Here is a 26264-nt window from a genome sequence, read left to right on the forward strand (position 1 = left end):
AAGATTTCCTTAAAACAAAAGTGCATGGAATTTCTGTTCTTATATTTGTTTATTGCGAAAATTCACTGTTGCATACCCTGATACCAAATTAAAGTATTGTATAAGAAAAAAAACCAAACAAACTAGTACGTAACTGAATACTTTTCCATACCCTGTTTTCCAAGTCAAGAATGACCAGAAACAGTAGGTGGTCTCTCATATTTTTTTTAGCATGTCCACTTTTTACTTATTATTAAATTACTCAAAGAGTCTCAAATTGTACAATGCTGGAAAAGAAATATGACAATTTCTGAGATTAAACTTTATTAAAGTTACTTTTCCAGAAAATTCAGTAAATATGGTAATATAGGAACAAATTTAGGCTCATAAGCCTTTTAAGTTTTTACATAATCTTTAATGATGTTGATCAGGAAATTCTTTCATCGGTGGAATTACTTCTCCAGTCTCCAGAATTGTATCACCCTAGGAACACAAAGATAGTTAGGAGAAAAATCTTCAGTCTACAGAGGTGATAGTTCTATTCTGTTCCATGTTTATCACATCTCACATGGAAAATGTACTTGAGTTCTGGCATTCCCTTTAAAAGGACCCTAGACAAAGTAGAAGCTGTCTAAATCTGAACAATCAGTATTCAAAATCTTCAGGTACACTGAAATAATAGGGAAATTTTCACTCAGAAACGAAATAATCGAAAAGGGCACGAAAATTGTGTTCTCTAAGGGATAAAGGGATAATCTTTTATTTTGTATGGCCCCAATAAATGGAGGCCCCAGAAAGAAGTTGCAAGGAAACATCTGCAGTTGCAGATAAGGAGGTAATGTACCCCCAGCAACTGAATGTGTTAAGCAATCACCAGTTTTCTGATTGGCTTACATATTGAATACAGAATACAAACTTTGGCTAGGTAACTGGTCCAGGTGTCTCTTCAATTCTTGATATAGTGTGTGGGCAAAAAGGCATGGGCTTTGAAGCCAGAACCAAGTGGTAAGAATCTTGGGACCTCCACTGACAAGCTGTATAGTTTTAAGATTATTCAATTTCAGTTTCAGCCATGTGTTTAAGATAACAGATTCTGTTAGCCTGCCAGTCCCTGAATGACTGGGAAGAGTAGAATTGTCCCCATCCCCACCCCAATTCCTGCCATTCCCTGACTGGTACTGCTCAGGATTATAATCCAATGAAAAAATATATTATGTTTAAGCCATTATACATTTGGGCAACAATTTGTTTTCATAGCCAGCATTATCCCAACAGAAATCAGTGCCTTGAAGTGGCACTAATGCTGCTGTAATAAAAATCAAGCTATAGGGCACTGGCTTAGCAGTCTGGTAGCAAAGATAAAAATGGAAACAAAAGGCAGTGGCAAACTATTTAGCAAAATATGTCCTATAACTTGGAAGCAGACTGCCTAATGAACTTGAGGTTCTAAAAGTAGTAGCTAGAAAAAAAGTATGTGTTTGGATCCTATTGGCTGCCTTGGGAATGTACTTTTAAGAAGCATGTACTTTTGCTCAGGCAAAAAGTGGCTGATTTGAGAGGAGACAAAAATAGAGAGGAAGAGAGAACACCTTTGGCCCACACTAGAGACTTTCTGTTCCTGACCAAAAAAAAAAAAAAAGTTAATAGAATCTAAAAATTCGGGCCAGTCATGGTGGCTCATGCCTGTAATCCCAGCACTTTGAGAGTCCAAGGCAGGAGGCATGCTTGAGGCCCAGAGTTCAAAACCAGGCTGGGTAAGAGTGGGACCCTCTATCTTAAAAATAAATAAAAAATCAGGACCTTGTGATATTGGAAAATCAGACCACTTCAGTTGGTCTGAAGTTAACACAAAAGATCTAAGCAACAGAAGCCCAATAAAATTCAAACAGAGGGACACAGCACTATGGCAAAGATCAGTTTAAAATGAAGGTAGCCTTTGAACCAGTCTGCCTCAGATGGCCTCCACATAGCTGCCAATGAGGTGAGAGAGGCAGATGCATAAGGACAAAGAAATGAGAGAAGCTGGTAACTATGTATAGGAAAAACAGATACTGGCATGAGAAAAACAGATACTGGCATGAGAAACTGACTAGAAGTAAACACATTAGATGCCTACCAAATATTTTTCTTTTCATGCTTCCAAATGTTAAGGGAAATGGATGGACAAAGAAACCAAACATATAGTTTACAAAATCCTGCCAGAATGTCTGAAATTAAAACCACCTCTGGCATTCAACCTCCTGCAAGCAGGTGGCAGAGTTTGAAGCCCTTACGGCACCTAAGGAGGGCATGCTTCCCAATACCACTTAGATGTGGTCTAGGTAGATAATGAAAAGAACAAACCCCCTGGACAGAGCCAGGAACCAGGAAGAACTATGGACAAAGGTGTTCTTTCAAGAAAACAAAATCAGTGCCCACTCAAGTAATTTCTCACACACAGGGGTTACGAGTGAGATTTCAGAATTGCCAAGAATCAGTGACTACTATGCTATCCAAATTATACCACTGAACAATGGGTGTGGTAGGGGAACAAGGATATAGTTAACCTCTCTTAGTTCACTGATCCTCAGATCAACAGAAGTCGTGTCTAAACCTGACATACTATGTACATCATCTGGAGATCATGGATTTGAGGCCGGGTGCAGTGATGGAATGGGACTTGGGGATTTCTCCCTAAGGAGAAGGACTAAGTGTGTTATGCATGGGTAAAGAAAGAAGCAAAGAGCTGTTTGGTGACTAGAAATATGGAATGTAGCAGAAACTCCATGAACAGGGGCCTGGGAAATAGCAAAGAGCACACAGATAATATTTGGGAAGATGACAGTGAGTTTTAGCTAACAGAATTTGAGCAGAAGTGATGTGAGCTACTTGTAAGCTTAGACCCTAAAAATCATCCCCTGAGACATCCTGCCCTCTCTATCACGATCTTGGAACCTCATATTCGAGAGGCACGGCTATAAGATTGAGGAGGAGCACCTGATCCACAGTATTCTGTGATGTCAACAAGAAATAAACCTCTGTTCTGTTAAGCCACTGGGATTTGGAAGTTTGTTATTACTTGTCCTATTCTAAACATACATACAATGAGCATTCTTCAGTTCCTCAAAGGGGTCATGGCACAGAAACAGGAAAGAACCACAGTGGCAAAAAATACAGAAATATGAGAAATGCTACAGGATCCCTGATATGATATTCTGAATAGAGCTCTCCTTTTCCTTTGAACAGTAATGGCAAAATAAATTAACATTTAAATGGAATAAATGGAAGACTAAATAAATATAAATTGCCCAACTGGTAAAACCAGCAAGATAATTTCCTATTTTGAGACTATCTAGGCTATAACACACATCAATGTTACACAATAAAACAAAAGGAGAAATCCCCTTTTTTTTTTTTTTTTTTTTTTTTTTTTTTTGAGGCAGGGTGCTCTGTTGCTCAGGCTGGAGTGCAGTGGCACAATCTTGGCTCACTGCAACCTGTGCCTCCCAGGTTCAGGCGATTCTTGTGCCTCAGCCTCCCCAGTAGCTAGGATTACAGGCATGCACCACCATGCCCAGCTAATTTTTGTATTTTTATTAATAGTAGAGATGGAGTTTTACCATGTTGGCCAGGCTGGTCTCAAAATCCTGACCTCAGGTGACCCACCTGTCTCTGCCTCTCAAAGTGCTGGGATTATAGGTGTGAGCCACCATGCCCGGCCCCTACTTCTTTTTTTTTTTTCCCCCTGAGACAGAGTCTCATTCTGTGACCCAGGCTGGAGCGTAGTGGCACAATCTCCGCACACTGTAACTTCCACCTTCCAGGTTCAAGCAATTCTTGTGCCTCAGCCTCCAGGTAGCTGGGATTACAGGCGTGCACCACTACACCTGGTTTATTTTTGTATTTTTTTTTTTTTTAGTAGAGATGGTGTTTCACCATGTTGGCCAGGCTGGTCTTGAACTCCTAGCCTCAAGGGATCCACCCACCTTGGCTTCCCATAGTGCTGTAATTACAGGTGAGCCCCTGATACCCCCCTACTTTTTTTTTTTTGCGATGGAGTTTCACTCTTGTTTCCCAGGCTGGAGTGCAGTGGCACGATCTCGGCTCACTGCAACCTCCGCCTTCCAGTTGCAAGTAATTCTCCTGCCTCAGCCTCCCCAGTAGCTGTGATTACAGACACCCGCCACCACGCACGGTAATTTTTGTATTTTTAATAGAGATGGGGTTTCACCATGTTGGCCAGGCTGGTCTTGAACTCCTGACCTCGTGATTCACCCACCTCGGCCTCCCAAAGTGCTGGGATTACAGGCATGAGCCACTGTGCCCGGCCACTCCCCCAACTATTTTCTAAAGCAGCGTTCCAACTGGGACAGTTGGCCAGTTTTGGTGGCCCTTCCTAAAATTCCCTTGTTGCAAAAGATAATGATTACTGTGACTAAGTCATTTGATTAAAGCAAGAATCACACTAAGTTTTGTTATTTAAATTAAGGAATTTTGAGTTATCATAGTTCATTCATCATCTGTGACTAGAAATAGACAAGAACATAGTATGTATTCTACTATGCTAAATAATAACCTCACAAACGGCTAGTAAAAATACCAACTACTGAGTCATCTTTTAATGCTAAAATAACTCATTTCAAATTAGTACTATAGCTCACACATTCATAGTATAAAAAAAATTTTTTTTTTTTTTTTTTTGAGACAGAGTCTCGCTCTGTCGCCCAGGCTGGAGTGCAGTGGCGTGATCTCGGATCACTATAAGCTCCGCCTCCCAGGTTCACACCATTCTCCTGCCTCAGCCTCCCGAGCAGCTGGGACTACAGGCACCCACCACCATGCCCAGCTAATTTTTTGTATTTTTAGTAGAGATGGTGTTTCACCGTGTTAGCCAGGATGGTCTCAATCTCTTGACCTCATGATCCACCCGCCTCGGACTCCCAAAGTGCTGGGATTATAGGCGTGAGCCACTGTGCCCAGCCCATAGTATAAAATTTAAAACACTCACTAGTGGATATTAAATTCACAGATGGAGAACTTAAGGTCAAATCTTGAAAATGAAGTACAAAGCCATAGGACATGAGAGTTTTGAATTAATAACAGAAATTCAGTTGCTGTCACCATGCATGGATGTTTGCTTAGGCTTGTGCCCTAAGCTCTTTACCCAACATGAAACAGGACACAGTGAAAAACTTTTGGTACTTTCAACTCCCTTTAGGACAATCAAGGTCACAAAACACGTTTTACAGGCAGGTTGAAAATAAATGTGCTCACTTCCCATTTGAACTGTAATTGTTACCTTACGCTATTTCTTCCTTTTTTTTTTTTTTTTTTTTTTTAACAAGAATACACAAAACAGGGACTTAAACTGAAAGTGAAAAGGAAAGAACATTTTAATCTAATAATTGCTTGGAAGGGGAGGAAAAGGAGAGAGAAAAACAATAAACAAAAGAAAAATCAGAAGTTTTAAGACTTACAGGGAATATTCCGGCCTTCGTTTCAACTATGCCATACGGTTTTTCCTGTAATAAAAGTTAACTCTGTATTAATTATGGTGTTGAGTTTCTTCTGAAAATAAGAAATAGGTCATACCCCAAATTTTAACTTAAGCTCCAAACTTTCACAGAAATCCAGATTCACATATCCAACTATTTACTCAACATCTCTACTTAGCTATCAAATAAGCATCTCAAACTTAACCAGGTCTAACACTTAACTTCTCCCATCCCCAAACTGTTCCTCCCCATGTCCCTCATCTCAGTAAATGGCACTTTTATTCCCCCAGTTATGAAAGCCAGAAACCTTGACTCCTCAGCAGAGCCTGTTGATTCTATCTTGAATCTATCTGAATCCAACTAGTTCTCATCACCACCCTTGTCCAAGCCTTATCATATTTTCACCTCAACTACCACACAGCACCTACTAGCCTCCCTGCTTCCACTTGTGCCCTCCTATGCAAATGAAAAGTCTATTCTCCACAGTTCAAGGCAGAGTACACTGATTCTTTTAAGATAGGTCATGCTGCTCAAAGTTTCATAATTCTTAGAGAAAAAGCCAGTCTTTTCTCCTTCACTCACTGTACTACAGCCACAGTGGCTCCCTTCCTAGGAGGCCAATTCAGTCAAGCCTGCTTGTGCCTCAAGGCCTTTGTACTTCAAGATTCCTCTACCTGAAATGTTCTTCTCCTAAATACTGCTTGGCCTGTATCCTCATTTCATTTATATTTGTCTTCAAAGATCACTCCCTCAGAGAGGCCTAATTAAAATAGCAAGCCCTATCAGTCTCTAGTTTTTACCCTGCTTAATTCTTCTTCTATAGACTTGTTCTCCTATAACATAATATACCTCTTTGTTTATATACTTATTACCAGTCTCTAAAACTAAACATTTCATGAGGGGAGGAACTCAATCTGCTCTGTTCACTGCTGTATCCTGGTGTTTAAAACAGTGCCTTGCACATAAGAGGTACTACATAAGTAATTGTTGAATACATGTACTTTTAATGCATATACATCTGCACAAGATACCACTGCTCAAAATTTAAAAGATTATTGGCATGATATAAAGCATAGAGAACTGGAACATGAGAGAAACTCAGAATACAATGTGAGGACTTTAAAATGTCTTTACGTGCCAAAAGGCAAAAAGACACTGAAAAGTCATCTGAGAGATGCAAAATTCAATTAGGCAGCAAAGGAGTGAGCTGAAGCAAACTGGTTGCAATCTTACTGAAGATGCAATCCTTTACATACCCAAATCAAGAGAAAAAGTAAGGTAAGTGGGTGGCTTTGGGACCTCTACTGACACAAAATGTTTAACTAAATATGTCCATCTATGGCTCAGGAAAAATCACCTGGCAGTGTGAACCCTCAGATAAGGAACCACATAACTATATTGAATTGCCAACCCAGTAACTGCAGCTTGTTAAATTTGCTTCTCCTAAAAATGTCTTTTAGATCCCAGAAAAATGTAGTTAAATTTAGATATGATAAAGGAAGTTAAACCCAGAGTATAAATAAGTGAATGTGTCAACTTTTAAAAGTTCTGAAAACATTGGTATATTCCATACATTCTGTTGGTTAGAGTTTGTAATTTATAAGATAATCTGGCTAACAGAGGTTTTAAAAAATTAGGTTTAGGATTCTAGGTACAATGCATAATTGATTTAGATTTGTGATTTCAGGTTAAAAAAATTACTTCTTAGAATCATAAACTTACCATATAAATACTTCAAAATAAAATTGAACACACAAAATGTATAAATACAATTGAAAATATTTAAGAGAATTTGGCTATGTTTGTAAATGGAATTGTTTCAGAAGAGTTCAACTTCAATTAATCCAAAGACGGTAAAAACAAAGGAGATTATTATTTTACTAGATGCATAGTTTAATAGAATTTTAAAACTGAATTTAAAGAATTAGGAAAAAATTATGTTTTATATTTGAAACTAAAGAACTGAATATTAATCTGTATTTCAAGTCACTGTAACCAGTTCTTTCTGCACATAAAAATCCCTCTTGGATGTTAAACTTTCAGTGACAGAAAGTAATATATTTTCTTCTCTAGGGTCTTACATGCCAAAATAGTGAAAACATAACAGATGTATAATGAAATGAAGTAGCCTTTTTATGAACATAAAGTTTTTTTAAGCCCATCAACAACAGAAATCTAAACTATTCTCTGACCCTTAGAGATATAAATTGTTAGCCCTTTTCAATGGTTGTAGAGAGAGTTTGTGTTGGTTTGTAATGTGAAAATCCCCTAACCCAACTCTAATTCCTCTTAGAACTAATAATCTCATGTTTGTAACACATAAGACAGGCAATGTCCATTTGGACATCTCCAAAACTGCCATGGCAGCAGACGCTCCTAAAAAATTCACTCTTTTTTTTTTTGTTTGAGACGGAGTCTCGTTATATTGCCCAGGCTGGAGAGCGCAGTGGCCCGATCACGACTCACTGCAACTTCTGCCTCCTGGGTTCTAGCAATTCTTCTGCCTCAGCCTCCTGAGTAGCTGGGATCACAGGCACATGCCACCAAGCCCGGCCAATTGTTTGTATTTTAGTAGAGATGGGGTTCCGCCATGTTGCCCAGGCTGGTCTTGAACTCCTGAGCTCAAGCAATCCACCACCTCAGCCTCCCAAAGTGCTAGATTATAGGCATGAGCCACTGCACCCGGCCTAAAAAAATTCACTTCTGTCCTATCATCAGAAAGCCCTCCCTTCCAATACCCTACTTATAATTTCCAAGGCTAGAGATTTTACAGTGATAAATGACTGTGAACTTTGGTTTTATCCCCAACTTAATCAACCACCAACTTCAGGTGTTTCTTCCTTCCAAAGTGTCTCTGGCTTTATTCTTCTTCATCCCTGCTATCTTCACCCTAACCAGATTCTCAACTGACATCTATTAAAATCCAACAGCCTCCAGCTGATCTGCCCCGCTGTCAGAACTTTCTTCCCTTCAATTCACCCTACGTTTCAATGTTTTTCTTCATTTTCCTCAATGTATCACATTCAAGTCACTCTCCCATTAAAAAATGGAAAGCTTCCCATTGTCTATCACATGCAGTTCAACTTCATCTAACTTTCAAGACGTTCCAGAAATTGGTTCCAGACTACCTAGTCAACAGACCTTCCATTCTAATCAGCTCCTCAGTCTTAAGTACATATGGCCACGTTCATTACTGACTCCATATCGTTGCTTCTAACAGGAATTAACTTTTTTCCTCCATACTCTTTCCCAAATTATACCTATTTTCCAACTTTACTATGAAGTCTTTGAGATCAGGAATTTGGTCTTGTATATTCTTTCTGTAGCAATAAAGGAAGAGGACATGCTAGGCACTCCGTATTTGTTAATCAAGGGGCTTAATCTGCTTATTACACGGAACAAAGATGTCAGCAATCAGAATTTTAAAGAGCCTACACAATCAATAGAGAACACAATCAGAGAGAATAAGTCATGTTGGGGGCAGAGGTGTTTTGAAAACCCCCCAAAATTTTGGTTGTTTCACTCTCCTGTCAATAGGCTAACAGAAAAGCCAATATCCATTGCATTAGCTATAATTTGTTAGGCAGTCCTTAACTTCTGTCTTTACTCTGAAATAATTTTAAATTTACATAAGGCTGCAAGAATGAAAAAAAAGAATTTTTTCCTTGAATCACTTTATAGTAAATTGCTGACTAGTTTATTACTCTAGTGTACGTCCTACAAAGACAATATTCTTAAAATAATTACAATACAACTATCAAGATCAGGAAATTAACACTCATACATTACTATCTCTACCTGGTCTAAAAAAATCCATTCAGATTTTCCCAATTGTCTCAATAATTGTTTGGACTTACCAGAAAATCCCCTTACATGACATGTTCCCCATTGATTGTGTAGGCTCTTTAAAATTCTGACTGCCAACACCATCACTGTTCTTACAGATAATGCAATTATGCCTATTAATGAAGAATTGCATTTAGTTGGCATACCTCTTTATTTTTCCTCAAACTGGAACAATATTAAAGCTGTTCTTTAACATTCATGTTCTTGACATTTCTGAAGGTATAATGCCTATAATGATGCAGAACAGCCCCTCTGTTTGGGTTTATCTTCTGTTTCCTCATGTGAATTTAATCAATAAATTATATTCAGGTTATGCACCTTTGGCAGGAATATCACAAAAGTAATGCTGTGTTCTTATTTCAGCCTATCAAGTAACACATAATTTCAGTTTGCCCCATTATCGATAATGTTAATTTAGACCCCTTGACTAAGGTGTCATCTGTCAGATTCTCTACTACAAAGACACTCTTTCTCCCTTTGTAACAAATAAGTACTTTGAGGATAAGTACTTTAAACTTAGTATTAGCATCCTCCTTTTTTTTTGAATTTTCTCTTTTTGATTGAGATGGGAGTCTCACTGTGTCACCCAGGGTGGATGGAGTACAGTGGGCAGCACAATCGTAGCTCATTGCAGGTTCCATATCCTGGGCTCAAGCAATCCTCCTGCCTCAGCCTCCTGAATAGCTGGGACTACTCAGCATTTTTTTTTTTGGTAGGGATGGGGATGGGGTCTCTTTATGTTGCCCAGGTTGATCTCAAACTCTTGGCCTCAAGTGGTCCTCCCACCTCAGCCTCCCAAAGTGGTGGGACTACAGGTGTTAGCCACTGTGCCCAGACTAATGTTAGCATCTTTTGATGTTCCTTAGCTGAATTAAATATTACTATGATGATTCTCAAATGGTAATTTTTCCATCATTCAGCAAATTATTGCATCAAAAAGCTTTCTTTTCTACCCATTTATTATTTCACTTATTTATATCAGTTTACACTCATGGATTTTCATTTTATTCAGGTGACTATCATCTATTACTATCATTATTTATTTTGATGCTCAAATTGCCCTAGTAGGAATCCTTGCAAACTGACTCTGTGTCCTTTGAAATATGTTCCCATCATTCTTTCAGCACTTCTTTACTTTCTGGCACAATAATATGTTCCAAGTTCATCTTATACTTTCTCTCCTCCCGCCCTGGAATCGGCCATTGCTCTGAGCTCTGGGTCCTTTCAGTGGATATCTGTATTTAGAAAATAAGACCTGGCTTCTAAGTGTGCTAATTACTAAGGAGGGGCAATGTTTCCAGGCCCTCTCAGTGGACAGAACTAGAGAATATGTACACGCAGATACACACACATCCACATTTACATCTATATCTATTTCTAGGTCTATCAATAAGTTTTAAAAACCAAGAGTTCACACCAGTACCTCCAATTCCATTCCACCACCACAAGCTTTTCTTCCTTTTCACATACATAACTCCCTTTTCCGGCAGTGAGAATCCTGGGTCCCTTTATCATCAACATATGTACTCACAGGCATACCTCACCTTATTGCACTTTGCTTTACTGCACTTCACATATATTGTGTTTTCTTATAAAGAGAAGGTTTTAGTAACCCCGAGACAAGCAACTCTATCCGTGCCATTTTTCTTTTTTTCTCAAAAATCTTTATTGCTTTTCCTGATTATACAACAAATGTAAAAATTCAAATATTACAAAATGACTTTTTAAAAAAAGTACATTATAACATGTTATAAAATGCCCATTTCAAAAAAATTCCAGTATCATAAAATACATGACTTAGAAAATGAGTCCTCTGTAGTTCAGTCCCACCTGCATGTCCCCCAGGATTACTGCTGTTCAGATCAGCATGTTTCCTTCCAGATTGTCTCTGTGCACCCACCACTTGCACTGCTGACATGAGCTCCATATTATCTGAGATGATAGTAACTATGACAAATGGAGCAGGGGCAGGGTTCAGCTGCCTTGCACTGAACAGCTTCCAGTTTCTATATAGAAACACTTTCTTCATAAAAGCTTGAAACTGCAACATAGTTAGCACTATGTAAACCTATCAGGTTGAATTATGAAGTTAATCATCACTCACCATTTTTGGCCTAGAAGAACAGCAGTTTCATGTAGTTCGACATAATAGCTATGGCCCTACTCTCATAGACATTGGGAGGTTTCCTACTTTTTGCCATTATAAACAATTCAGCAGGCCAGGTGCAGTGGCTCACGCTTGTAATCCGAGCACTTTGGGAGGACAAAGTGGGCAGATCACCTGAGGTCAGGAGTTCGAGACCAGCTTGGCCAACAGGGCAAAAGCCCATCTCTACTAAAAATACAAAAATTAGCCAGCCATAGTGGTGGACACCTGTAATCCCAGCTAGTTGGGAGGCTGAGGCAGGAGAATCGCTTGAACCCAGGAGGCAGAGGTTGCAGGGAGCCGAGATCACGCCATTGCACTCCAGCTAGGAGACACAGTGAGACCCTGTCTCACACACACACAAAAAAAAGCCAGCAGTGAACGTCCTTGTATGTTCTTTATGGAGTACAAACATCTTAACCCCAAAGCATGACACCTCTCTTTTGGGCATTTAGAAGAGTCAAAAAGGATGGAGTTGCCCATGTGCCATGGAAATGGAGACCCAAGAGACGGCTGATGCATAAACAACTTGTCCCTCAAACAAGAGTGGCTAACTTCAGCCATAACACCGCTTTAGTATAGTGACCACACCACATGCGCAAACCATATATTGGTAAAACCAGAGAACAGAAGAATTCCTGAGCTCAGGACAATTCTTATCCCTACTGACAACTCACCATACGTCCAGTGAGTACCCCAAAGCTGTCCTCTTGAAGTTGGGCTGTCAGAAGGTATAAAAAATGATTCAGGCCAGGCACGGAGGCTCACGCCTGTAATCCCAGCACTTTGGGAGGCCGAGGCAGGTGGATCACCTGAGGTCAGGAGTTCAAGACCAGCCTGATCAACAGGGTGAAACCCTGTCTCTACTAAAAATACAAAAATTAGCCAGGCATGGTGGCACATGCCTGTAATCCCAGCTACTTGGGAGGCTGAGGCAGGAGAATCACTTGAACCCTGGAGGCGGAGGTTGCAGTGAGCTGAGATCGCACCACTACACTCCAGCCTGGGCAACAAAAGTGAAACTCCAGCTACAAAAAACAAACAAACAACGATTCAGAAATGTACTGAAATCAGATTTGCTGGAAATATTTTTTAAGGTTTTTTTCCAGGAGCTACTGGACCAAAAAAAAAAAAAAAAAAAAGGCACCTGTTAACATTATGCCCACGTCAGGCCTCGAGCAAAGACGAGAATGTGGTGTGTACATGTCACTGGCACTTTCGCACAGGCCATTTCCTCTTCAACCTTGTCTCGGATTTGTAGATTCTGTTCAGGTCATAGCTGGTCTTGGATGGTTTTCTTATGGCAGACAATGTGCACTAATTTTAGGTTCTCTGACGTAAAAAGCAGGCCATAAAAATATTCCTAGTCCATTTCTCTTCCATCTTGTTCTTTAATTGCTTCCACCCAGTGTAGGAATGATGGTATGTTTCTGCTATTATGTGATCCAGGTTCCAGGTGCTGAATAGGATCCTGCTCTCCCTGTTACTTTAGGGGTTGATGGAGTATCTCGACAAGCAGCCATCCATGTCAAAGGGACTCTGGCAGGAGAACTAGCCTTCCGGTGTGTAGAGACGGCTGCCACCCTTGGCTCCTCTGTCGAAGTAGATGCCATTGCACTGCACAGACTGGAGCTTCTGGCATATGGAGCGGAGGACCTGCAGGAATTCCTCCTGAACCTCTGCACCCACCATGGAGGAGCAGGAGCTCACCTCTCTCAGGTAACTCCGGATCTGGCTCTCACAGCTATATCTCAGATAGCCAGACTTATTCCAAAATTGGGACTCCAAGCCTTCAAACCACAGCGGGTCCTCAGCCTGGGTGTCGGCTGTGATGTTCTGGCTGATGTTGTACAGGAGGTCGGCCAGCAGCCTCTGCCGCTGCAGGGCCTGCTCATCACACAGTAGCTGTCAGGCGGCCTGGATGAGCCAAGCGTGCGGCTCGAGAAAAGCACTGAGGAAACGCCCGATGTCACTCACATATCCCTGCCAGGCCTGGCCCGAGGTGAGCAGCAGGAGCTCAGCATTGTCGAGGACGCTGGGGAAGTAGTCTTCGGTCAGCTCCATGCCATCCTTGTACAGGCACAGCCGGGAGCCATGCTCAGGGAGCTGGAAGCGAAGGCAGCCCTTGCGCAGCACCTCCCTGCAGCTCCTGCCCACCACGCCAAACTTCCTCTGGCTGCACAGGGCCCGCAGCGTCACGGTCTTGGGCTTCTGGAGCACTGCAGATGTCCTCAAGGCCTCTAGGCCCTGCAGGGAGTGGCCCCTGCTGGCCAGCTGCTCAAGCTGGTCGTGGCCCTGGCTGCTAGGGTCTACACCAGGTGTGCTCTGCAAAGCTGGCAAGGGCCGGGCCCCAATCCCGGAAACTCAGTGCCATTTTTCTAAGAGCATGTGTTCACTTCCCATCTCTGTGCAATATTTTGGTAATTCTCCCAATATTTCAAACTTTTTCAGATGGAGTCTCGCTCTGTCACCCAGGCTGGAGTGCAGTGGCAGGATCTTGGCTCACTGCAACCTCATTCTCCCAGGTTCAAGGTATTCTCCTGCCTCAGCCTCCCGAGTGGCTGGGACTACAGACGTGCACCACCACGCCCGGCTAATTTTTGTATTTTCAGTAGAGATGCGGTTTCACCATGTTGGCCAGGCTGATCTCGAACTCCTGACCTCAGCTGATCTGCCCGCCTCAGCCTCCCAAAGTGCTGGGATTACAGGTGTGAGCCACCGCGCCTGGCTTCAAACTTTGTCATTATTGTTATATTAATATTTGTTATGGTAATCTGCACTCAGTGATTCTTGATGTTACTACTATAAATTTTAGGGGCAACACAAATCACACCCATATAAGATAGTGAATTTAATCAGTAAATGTTGTATGTTGTGACTGTTCCACCAACTGGTCATTCCCCACCTCTCTCCCTCTCCTTGGACCGTCCTATTCCCTGAGACACAACAAGATTGAAATTAGGCCAAATAATAATACTACAATGACCTCCAACTGTTCAAATAAAAGGAAGAGCTGCGTGTTTCTCACTTTCTTTCAAAAGCTACTTGATAGGCTAAGGCAGGAGAATTGCTTGAACCTGGGAGGCGGAGGTTGCAGTGAGCCAAGATGGCACCACTGCACTCCAGCCTGGGTGACATAACAAGACCTTGTCTCAAAAAGAAAAAAAAAAAAAAAGATAGTGATTCCTCTGATGGATCAAAGCAAAGTAAATGGAAAATCTTCTGGGAAAGAATTTACCATCCTATATGCCATTAAGAAGATTTGTGATTAATAGGAGGAGGTCAAAGTATCTTCAACATGAACAGGAGTTTGGAAGAAGTTGATTTCAACTCTCGTGGATGACTTTGAGGGGTTCAAGACCGGTGCAGGAAGGAACTCTCAATGTAGTGGATATAGCAAAAGAACTAGAATTAGAAGTGGAGCCTGAAGATGTGACTGAAGTGCCTCAATCACATAATAAAGCTTGATAGATGAGAAGTTGCTCCTTTTGGATGAGCAAACAAAGTGGTTTCTTGAGATGGAATCTGCTCCAGGTGAAGATGCTATGAACATTGTTGAAATGACAACAAAATATTGCAAATATTACATAAACTTAGTTGATAAAGCAGCTGCATGGTTTCAAAGGCCTGACTCCAAAAGTTCTACTGTGGGTAAAATGCTATCAAACAGCATCTCATGCTACAGAGATATCTTTCATGAAAATAAAAGTCAATAGATGTGGCAAACCTCAGCAGTGTTGTCAAATATACATATATATATATAATTTCTTTTTTTTTGAGACGGAGTCTTGCTCTGTTGCCCAGGCTGGAGTGCAGTGGTGCAATCTCAGCTCACTGCAACCTCTGCCTCCCCGGTTCAAGTGATTCTCCTGCCTCAGCCTCCTGAGTAGCTGGGATTACAGGCACCCACCACTACGCCCAGATAATTTTTGTATTTTTAGTAGAGACAGGGTTTCACCATCTTGGCCAGGCTGGTCTTGAACTCCTCACCTCGTGATCTACCTGCCTTGGCCTCCCAAAGTGGCGGGATTACAGGCGTGAGCCACCATGCCCAGCCTGTTGTCTTATACTAAGAAATTGCCACAGCCACTCCAGCCTGCAACAACTATCACCCTGATCAGTCAGCAGTTATCAACATCGAAGCAGACTTTCCACTAGCAAAAAGATCATACTCAGATGACCGTTAGCATTTTTTAGCAATGAAGTTTTTTTTTCTTTTTTTTTTTTTTTTTAGACGGAGTCTTGCTCTGTTGCCAGGCTGGAGTGCAAAGGCACGATCTCAGCTCACTGCAACCTCCGCCTCCCAGGGTCAAGTGATTCTTCTGCCTCAATCTCCCGAGTAGCTGGGGCTACAGGCACGCACTACCATGCCTAGCTATTTTTTTTTTTTTATTTTTAGTAGAGGTAGGGTTTCACCACGTTGGCCAGGATGGTCTCTATCTCTTGACCTCGTGATCTACCCGCCTCGGCCTCACAAAGTGCTGGGATTACAGGTGTGAGCCACCGTGCCCGGCCTGCTTTTTTAAGGCAGGATATCACCCTGGCACCTAGGCTGGAGTGCAGTGGTGCAATCACAGTTTATTGTAGCCTTGACCTCCTGGGCTCAAGCAATCCTCCCATCTCAGCCTCTTGAGTAGCTGGGATTACAGGTGTGGACCACCACATCCAGCTCTTTTTTTTTTTTTTTTTTTTTGTAGAGATGGAGTCTCACTATGTTGCCCAGGCTGGTCGAACTTCTGGCCTCAAGCAATCTTCCTGCCTTGGCCTCTCAAAATGCTAGGGCTACAGGTGGGAGCCGCCGCACATGGCCCAGCAATAAAGTATTTTTAAATTAAAGCATATACATTGTTCTTTTACACATACTGCTATTACACACTGAGACTACAGCACAGTGTAAACATAACTTTTATATGCACTAGGAAGCCAAAAAATTTGTGTAACTCATTTTGGTGGTCTAGAACCAAAGAATACTTTTGGAACTGCAGTGGTCTAGAACCAATTCTGTAGTATCTCTGAGGTATGCCTGTATTTGACCAATCTCCCTATATATAAGCCATCTCCTGTCACCACAACCACATCCCAGCATGAATACCTGCCTCACCTCATTCAGGTTCTGACATCTTACTCTAAGTTACCACTTGCCTCACTGCCTCATACCATCCTTCTTCCAGATGTCCTCCTCCCTCTGCTCAGGTACTAATATCCCATACTAGGTTGTTGCCACTGTTGCCCCCCAAACAGACGTACTCACCCTTCTCCCCTGCAACCCACTCAGGATCTAACACCCCTCTCTTGGTATACAAATGCCCTCCTCACTCTTTTGTGTTCCAACACTCCACTGCTCCCTCTGCCACGCCACTTCCCAAAATGTATGCCCTTCTCATTCTGCCTGGGATCCAACACCCTGCACCAGACTGAGCATTTAAAATACCATGACTGGCTGAGTTCAATCAGCCCATGCAAGATCTGTATCAGTGAAAAAGTGCAGGCATCTGGACATCCTGAGTTCTAAATAAATAAAAGTTGTGAAGAATCAGATAAAATGAAGGAAACAGAAATGGGATGATGACAAAGATAAGCTTTGTCTATTTTGAATTTTTATCTTATACCAGATATAGGTTTTTTAAAAGGAGCAGAAATTCTTTTCTCCTTTCCTATTCATGACCCCAAATTTACCCTAGTATTATTAGGTCACTACATTCTTATCTCTTAAATACCAATTTCTATGAGGAAATCCATTCCAAGTTGTAAACTAGTCACAATATTTTTTTAAAAAACTATACCCAATTACGTAACTTTCATTAAACCTTTTACCTAAGAGAATTCAAAGTACTTCAAAATCCATTTATAAGTGGCAGATTATTTCCACTAAGTAGGGTAAGATATCCACATAGAAAATAATTTTGGACAATATAAAAATAAATTCTGAAGAGGACATACTTACAGACACATGATACTTCAGGCAATAATGAATAATCCAGGCAGGTACAAGTATATGAGTGAAAATAAAGATACCCTTTTGGTATACCCCATGGACCTGGCGGAAAAAACACATACACAAAATAAACATATCCCATTTTTCATATTTATGGCAGAACAAAAGGCATCAATGATGTAACAATGTCATTATTATTTTACAAAACTCTAAATGGTACATATTTTCTTATAGTTTGTAGGTAACCTCATCTACTCAAATATTCTTAGCAAATGCAGAGTCCACTAGAAGATACCTACAAAGTCCAGACCAAAATGCTTAAATAGTATTTTGCAAGACTATAGCAAGGCATTTATAGATTTTTTAAAGACTTTAAAAAATACCCTTATTATAAGTTTGTTAAAGATAAAATAGAGCAAATTAATGAAATAATAATTTTAATGTATTTAACCAGAGTAATCAAACCTCATAATTTTTCAGGTATAGTCATCTCCCTTATTTATTGATCAATGGCACTCACATTATTTTAAGTATAAGGCAGAAAACCTTGACAACACCAATGCTGGAAAAAGGACATTTTACATACTAATGGGTGTCCCAAACTCACTCCAAAATGCCCTCTGCAACACTATTTTAAAAAAGAACTAAAAATGGAACTTTCCCATGTCCTCCAATTTGATTACAAAACACCTATCCATTCAAGGAAGGGACAATCAAGAATCTAAGAATTATAACAGATATGATTATAAAAGAATACATTAAGGTAAGGTGAATTTCAACACATGATAATTTATTTACTTCCTTTTATCACTGGCTGATGGATGGGATGTCAACTTAAATCAGTGACTGCCAATATCCCGATAATGTCAGGGATACAAAGGGTGAGAGAAGAGTTGAATTTTACCACCATAAATAAGTATCCAATACCACTTTCTCAGAAAAAATTTTCAACAATTCTATTGCACTAGACTTTGTAGTACAGTAAGAAATAGGTACATGTTGATTTCAATATGAACTCCTTCAATTCCTAGCTCCCTGACCACCGGCAAATCACTGAATCTTTATAGGCCTCAGTTTCTTCACATTTAAAGTGAGGATTAGGAATATCTACCTTGCAGGAATAAAGAAATGAAGTAACATTTGTAAAACCCTCAGTAGAGTGCCAAGTACACAGCAAGCACCCAGGTGCTACTTAGTATTATTACTACTATTATCAGTAAGTGTTGTAGGTAACTGAAAGCAATTCTGAGATGTTTATCACCCATAACAGACCTCAAGAAAATACCCAGAGGCCTTGAAAATAAATTTCTTGAATGAGTGATTTTCTTCAAAGTCCAAAATGTCATTTTTTAACGAAACCCTGTGTTAAAAGTACAGAACGGTAGTTTAGAAAGGTAGCTCTTGAATGTGACTCACAAGGCATACCAACAGGACCCTGTCTTTTACGGGGATCACATGGGGCTGCACTACCAGCTAAGGGCTGGCTGTGCCCTCTGGTAGTTGGATACTGTGTTACTTGATCTCTAGAACGTCACACTTAAAAGTTAGACAAGTGTCCTCAAATACTTAAATCACAGAATTTTAATTCTAGCGAGTCCTTGGCTATTATTCTGAGGGAAGATTTCTACAGTCAAAAGAGAACCAAATGTGCAGCGTCCTGGAAAACCTAAGTATTAAAATTCGCCCCCGTCTCACTGTACTTGACAATAAAAGGCATGATTCTCTCAAAGCCATACATATTCCCGGACTCCTGCCTCCCGGGACTCCAGGAGCGCTCTCGGGACTGGCCAGTGTTTCCCAGCACGGAGCGGTTATCAGTCCTTGGTGTGGCTGCAGGGAGCGGACGTTCAGTGTCCGGGCTGCTGGCCGCGGTGGGGTGTGTTGAGGGGGGACCGGAGAGGTCTGTCACTCACCGTTCTCCTCCAAGGGGATTTATTCTCCAAAAACTTATTCCAGAATTTCTCCATAGGCCACATCTTCTGTGGGGGCAGCACCGGCTCCCGAGGGCTCAGCTCCTGGTCCTTCAGCCATCGCCTTCTCAGCTCTCGCAGCTGTTGCAGCCGCAGTTTCTCATCCGGAGTATACCCCGTCATGTCTCCGCTGGTACCAAGGCAAAAGGACACGACCCACCCTCGAACTAGGGACTAGTTACTTAAGCTCACTCCCGCTCTGCAAAGCGACCTTGTGGGAACGCCGGGCGCCGCGCGCGGTTATTACGTCACATCCTGGTCCTGCCTCTGCAGGGGCCCCAGAGTCCTAAGTGTCCGGGCATGCGCAAAGCTCTCCACCTCCAATTCTCTCTCCGCCCACCGCCGCTATACCCGACCAGATTATTACCGGGTGGGGACGAGGAGTGCTCTTAGTTGTGAGGCCTGAGGAAAGTGACAGATTAGACGAAAGTATGCTAAATTAGAGGACTGGAGGTTTTGCTAAGGAAGAACTTGTATGCTGGGAGCAGGAAGGATACGCATAAGTGTTTCAGTGAATATGCTGTCCAGATACGAAATTATTTGCTTGTCTCTGCCACCTTGGAATGACCTAGAGAGTGTATGAAAATAGTTAACATCCAAGTTCAAATCCCAGCTGTGCCAGTAACTGCTGAAGTGCCCCAGGCAGCTGTCTCATCTGTCCCTCCATCTGTACAGAAATAGTGAAAAGAGTAGCTTAATATCTAGCAAAATTGCATGGATGCATTCATGCTTTCACCCAAAAATACGTGTGGTGAAAATATGAAAGTGCATGCACGACTATTCAGCATGATTCGTAATACCAAAATATTGGAAATTACCCCCAAATTCCTAAATAAAGGAATGCTTGAATAAATTATAGTACAACAGTCGAAAGACAGCGTTACAATGAATTAGTTTAAAAATCTTAATTGACTCTTATTTGTGATTCTAGACTCAGAAAACACCCCATTCTATAAAGTAGAATGAGTGTTCTGATCAGCTGAGCAGAGGCGGTTGGTTTTATTGGCAAATAGGGGCTGAAGAAAGCAGAAACAGAACAAAAAGCAGACTCGTCGTTTCAAAGTAATTTTTCTCTTAGAGTTAAAGCAGAAGGAACTTCCTTGTTTCACTGACTCAGGCTTAGGGGAATTTCCCATTTTTTGGAAAACTGGCCCATTTCAAAGTTCAGTTTGATTACGTTGTACTTAGCACAAACGACTCCATTCTGATTTGGTCTGGTCTGCTGGGGCCTAGTGCATGAGGCTAGTCCAAAACAGTGGCTTCCCAAAAACTTTCACACAACAAAGCAATGAAATGCTAATATAATTGAGAAAAGTAATGGGGAAGAACTCTATATACATCTGTGGTGTGATTTCCAGGATACATTATAAAGTGAAAAAAAAAATGGATAGGAATTTATACAGTATGCTTTTACCCAAAAAGAGAAAGATGGTGGTAATTTCAATATATATACATATTTTCTTAAAATTTCAAAATAATGGGAAAGAAAACAATTGAGGTTTTTTAAGATGTTACCTATGGTGGAGGAAATAAATAGGATAGAGGAGACAGGGATAGAATCTAGACATCTCTGGAAACATCTTACTTCATACATTTGACTTTAGAACCAAGTAAATATTTCACATTGTGAAACTAAATTTAGCTTAAAGATGTCTCCCTATTTTGAGCCCTTATATAATGAACTGCAACCCAACTTAGTATGCAATTTAACTCACAGCTTAACTTAGGAATATGCTTCTGTAACAAATAACTGAGTCTCAGTCAATCATCACAGGTGGTCGACTGATCAGCCCATGTTCAAATAAGGCAAAGGCCAACCTGTAGCCAATCAAGCTGTTTCCGTATCTCATTTCTGTTTTTTTTCTATGAGTGCTGCCTGGCCTCTTTGTGGAACGATACTTTCTGAACCTCCTGTTGTTCTGAGGGCTGTCTGATTCTCAAATTAGTCATTGCTCAATTAATTTCTGCTAAATTTAATTTTTCTAAAATTTTAATTTTAGCAATATCATTATAAAACAAAATTAAATTTACAAAAAGCAGTCCATAAAAAAATCAAGTAAAAACCAGTAGCTCTAACTGGTCCACTTGGTGGCATAATCTCAAAGGTACACATCATTCTAAATACAATAGCCCTTGTAACAATTATGGGGTTAGAAGTGCCAGTCCCCTCCACTCGGCACACTCAAACATCCACATATAACTTTCAACTGTCCGAAAACTTAATAGCCTACTGTTGACCAGAAGTCTTACTGATAACATACAGTCAACTAACACACATTTTGTATATGTACTATATACTATATTATTACAATAAAGTAAGCCAGAAAAAATAAACTGTTATTAAGAAAATCATAAGGAGGCAAAGAGAGGGGTTGGTTTTGCTGTCTTGGGGTGCCAGAGACAGAAGAAAATCCACATATGATGGACCCTTGAAGTTCAACCTGTTTTTTTCAAAGATCAACTATAAATTTAAACCATTGAATTATTGTAAATCTACAGTGAGATAACCTGCAAAGACAAAGAAAAACTTTAAAAAATCTTAACCTGTTTTAAGTAATCATATCGGGGATAGTGGTGTTGATCGTGGTATTGTTAATCTGACACTGAAAATAACTGTTTACATGAGTACTCTAAAAACTGGTATTTTTTGGTATGGGAGAAAGGAGATATGTATATAAATTATATGTGTTTAAGTAAAAATCCTATAGTCTTAAATTATGAACAGAAAGAATCAGTATGAACTCATATTGTATTTTATCTTAAAAAATGTATATCATTTTGTCTTAGCTCTGCCTGTTGATAATGGCCTAGAAGAAATTGCCAAACCAGTAATCATGAGCATCTTTTGTTCTTAGATTGTGATCTTTCATGTACATTTTCCATTGAAAGGGACTAGGACTGCTTGAAGCAGCAGTTCTCAAAAGTTTTGCTTCCAAGAAATCTTCAAATTCTTAAAAATTGTTGGAGATCCCAAAGAGATTTTGTTTATGTGGGTTAAATCTATTGATGTTTACTGCATTAGAAATTAAAAATTTTAAAGTAACAATGTACTTATTAAAAAATTAGTGAGAATGCCATTGTTTTACATTTTTGTAAATGTCTTTAATGTCTTGCTTCACAAATGACAGCAGAATTGTTATAACTGCTCTGCATTCCATGATAGTGTAACACATCGTATAGCCTCTGAAAATCCCCACGTATATTTGTGAGAGAATGAGACTTTATAAGGGTAAAATAAAAAGGGCAAATAGTCAGTTCTCTGTATCTGTGGGTTCCACAATTACATATTCAGCCAACCACAGATAGAAACTATTCAGGAAAAAAAAAAACCAATAAAAAGTAATATGAATTTTAAACAATACAGCATAACAACTATTGACAGAGTATTGACATTGTATTAAGTATTATAAGTAATTGTAACTGAAACACAGGTTTAGTCACTCAATATTTGTAGAGTCCAGTTAACAAGAGCGAGGTCTGGTATAAAGAAAGTGACTTTGTATTCCAAAGCTAGCTTAGGGGAAGAAGTATGGGCTTCCAGCCTCAAAGGTACTGCTTCACTTTTGGAGCAGAAAGTGGGTACTTTTGAAAGGCAGGGGAGACAGCAAGTGGGTGGGTAGTCCACATGGTAGCTTGGTACCTTATCTACTAGTCAGTCAAGTTGGCATCTTTATGCGCAGACATAAGTTATAAAAATGGCCAAAAACTTTCCTGGTGGGAGAGGGTTTCTCATCAGGTATACTTCGGGTTGTAAATCAACTGTTACCGCTTGAGGCAATTGTCTGGTAGGCGAGAGTTTGTTCTGGAGCTTCTAAGTACATTGTTAGATGAACTTTCCCTGTAGGGAGTGTCTGGGGAAGGGGAGGTAAAAGATTATAATTGCATTTCAAATGGGCTAGTAGGAAGTGGAGAATAGCAAGAAACAGAAGAGAAAAGAAGAAAAATAACAAACAAAAAAAAACTCATTATCTTTTTCTTAGAAAAATTGGGGTACCCAGTTACATAACCTACAGATGACTTAAAGTATATGTGAGGATGTGCATAGGTTATATGCAAATACTCCCCCATTTTATATGAGGGTGCTAAACCAAACTAAAATCTGGCCCGAGAAAGTCTCCATACTTGCATACTTGAGTTTTTACTTAGGGATTGCAACCTAACTTAATAGATAAGCAAACTGAAAAATCTAATGGAGACATACTTCTGTAACAATAACTGCATCTCAGTTAATGACTGCAGCCATACTTCAGCCACTCACAGGTGGCCAATTGTCCAAACCAGGACCAAATAAGGCAAACGCCAAGCTGTAGCCAATCTGGCTGTTTCTGTACCTCTTCTGTTTTTTTGTATTTTACTTTCCTTTTTCTATTCTTAAAATCTCTCCAACTGTGCAGAGATAACTCTCTGAATTTGCTGTGGTTCTGAGGACCCAATTTGTGAATTGCTTTTTCCTTGATCAATTAAACTTTGTTAAACTTAATTTGTCTACAGTTTTTCTTTTAACGAGGTAGATGAGCATCTGTGGATTTGGGTATCTGAGAGGGGTCCTGGGACCTTCAGTATCCTTGGGGGCATGGGTATGAGTGATAACTCTTATTATGAAATAATCTTGACATCATGGACCCCATAAAAGGATCACAAGGAATCACAAGAGGCCCTGGGCCAAGCTTTGAGAACCTCTGCCTTGGAAAAATGGCTAACCCCAGGCCTGGGTTGGGTTAGGAAATGTAAAGAAAGCCTGGAACATCTCGTCATGTCAGAAAGCAGGGAAGTTTTAAAGGCCGGTAGGGTTATGTCAAAATGATTTGGTAGCCAACTTAAATAGGTTCCCACTGGTTAAAGATAGGAAAATTTGAGCATCAACAAGTATAATAACTTCAGTGGACTGAAAAATATCAAATATGTTCACATACATGAATTCATAATGATTTTTTAAAACCTCACTTGTCACCTTTGGATGATGTTAGGGAACTGTGATATTGTAAAATATATATTTGGTCTTCTTCCCACTTCCTGGCACACAGCTTCTAAAATCCTTGGAATCTCCAAAGTGATGTGTCTTTTTGTATGCTAATGATTCATGACTGGCTCTCCCTGGATAGCCTCAGAATGAGAATTGGTCACTGGAAAGAATAAGGCATGATTAGAGTGTTGGGACTTCCAGCCCCACTGCCTCAACTTTTGGTGAGGAGAGAGGGGCTGAAGGTTGAGTTGATTACCAATGGCCAATAATTTAATCAGTCATGCCTGTGTAATGAAGCTTCCATAAAAATCCAAAAAGACTGGATAGCTGAACATATGGAGGTTCCTGGAGGGTGGCAGGAACTCCACACCCCTTCCCACATATCTTACTGTGTGCACCTCTTCCATCTGACTGTTCATCTGTAGCCTTTGTAATATCTTTTACAACAATAAGCCAGAAATGTGTTTCCCTGAGTTCTGTGAATTGTCCTAACAAATTAATAAAGCCAGAGCAGGCGGTCATAGAAACCCCAATTTATAGCCAATTGGACAGAAAAAATGGGTGACAACTTATTACTTCAGATCTGAAGCAGGAAGAACTCTTGTGGGGCTGAGCCCTCAACCTGTGGGTTCTGATGCTATTGTCAAAGGTGTGTGAATCAAAGCAACTCCATCTCAAATAGGAGCTGGGTAAAACGAGGCTGAAACCTACTGGGCTGCATTCCCAGACAGTTAAGGCATTCTAAGTCACAGGATGAGATAGAAGATCAGCACAAAATACATGTCATAAAGACCTTGGTGATAAAACAGGTTGCAGTAAAGGAGCCAGCCAAAATCCACCCAAACCAAAATAGCGACGAGACTGACCTCTGGTCATCCTCACTGGACACTCCCACCAGCGCCATGACAGTTGACAAATGCCATGGCAACGTCAGGAAGTTACCCTATATGGTCTAAAAAGGGGAGGCATGAATAATCCACCTCTTGTTTAGCATATCATCAAAAAATAGCCATTAAAAATGGGCAACCAGCAGCCCTCAGGGTTGCTCTGACTATGGAATAGCCATTCTTTCATTCCTTTACTTTCTTAATAAACTTGCTTTCACTTTGCTCTGTGAACTCGCCCTGAATTCTTTCTTGCACGAGATCCAAGAACCCTCTCTCGGTGTCTGGATTGGGAGCCCTTTCCTGTAACGTATTTCTCTGTCCTGTAACACTGTCTCCAGGTAGATAGTGTCAGAACCGAATTGAATTAGAGGACACCCAGCTGGTGTCTCCGGCAGAATTGATTGCTTGCTTGAGGTCAGCAGGTCGGGGGGCAAGGAGGGGAGGAAAGGAGAACACCCCTACTTCTGGTGTCAGAAGTGGGTTGTGAGACTATAGTGAGAGAAACTGGATTTGTTTTTCCTCTCTATTCTTCAGAAGAACCAACTCATTTTGAAAACTGGTAAGGAAAAAACCCAAGCATTTTTCCAGGCTCCCTATACAAATTGCATCTTTTTTTTTTTTTTTTTTTTTTTTTTGAGACGGAGTCTCGCTCTGTCACCCAGGCTGGAGTGCAGTGGCCGGATCTCAGCTCACTGCAAGCTCCGCCTCCCGGGTTTACGCCATTCTCCGGCCTCAGCCTCCCGAGTAGCTGGGACTACAGGCGCCCGCCACCTCGTCCGGCTAGTTTTTTGTTACAAATTGCATCTTAAAGTAACAAAATGATTCATGAGGGGAAATTTCTTCAAAGAATCATTAAAAAGCTAATGAAAGAAAACAGGATGGCACAGTTAGAATATCACCATTTTGCAACTGTTCATTTATTAATAAATCAATGCAGTAGTTTATCCATCAATAGCTGCAGACATCTCAAAAAGGGACCTACTGCGCCTCCTGGTGGAAAGCTGCCTCATTGGCCTGTGAAGTTGCCTTGCCAAACAAAAATTGAACCTGAATCTGATCAAGTT

The 26264-nt window shown here is 40.6% G+C and overlaps 2 protein-coding genes, 1 long non-coding RNA gene and 1 pseudogene across 3 annotated transcripts; 1 reads left to right on the forward strand and 3 right to left on the reverse strand.

The window, feature by feature from the left end:
- Positions 1-280: 280 nt before the first annotated feature.
- LOC105485641 (NADH:ubiquinone oxidoreductase subunit B6) lies at positions 281-19601 on the reverse strand. Its single transcript, XM_011747968.3, has 4 exons — positions 19294-19601; positions 17390-17482; positions 5436-5480; positions 281-462 (listed from the first exon to the last, which is right to left on the reverse strand). The coding sequence occupies exons 1-4, from the start codon at positions 19471-19473 to the stop codon at positions 394-396; spliced, it is 387 nt and encodes a 128-aa protein (XP_011746270.1). The 5' UTR covers positions 19474-19601; the 3' UTR covers positions 281-393.
- LOC105485778 (DNA fragmentation factor subunit beta pseudogene) lies at positions 7222-13509 on the reverse strand (annotated as a pseudogene).
- Positions 13508-14203, forward strand: LOC112427400 (protein GVQW1-like). Its single transcript, XM_024794011.2, is given in 3 exon segments — positions 13508-13921; positions 13924-14055; positions 14057-14203. Coding segments are annotated over 3 exon segments (693 nt in total).
- A 2903-nt stretch (positions 19602-22504) lies between the features above and the next one.
- Positions 22505-25389, reverse strand: LOC139358152 (uncharacterized). The gene is made up of 3 exons (XR_011612674.1): positions 25180-25389; positions 24302-24473; positions 22505-23201 (listed from the first exon to the last, which is right to left on the reverse strand). It is a non-coding gene; the product is annotated as an uncharacterized lncRNA (long non-coding RNA).
- Positions 25390-26264: the final 875 nt, after the last annotated feature.

Source organism: Macaca nemestrina, chromosome 14, assembly GCF_043159975.1.
Source record: "Macaca nemestrina isolate mMacNem1 chromosome 14, mMacNem.hap1, whole genome shotgun sequence".
In the NCBI taxonomy this organism is placed as follows: Eukaryota; Metazoa; Chordata; class Mammalia; order Primates; family Cercopithecidae; genus Macaca; species Macaca nemestrina.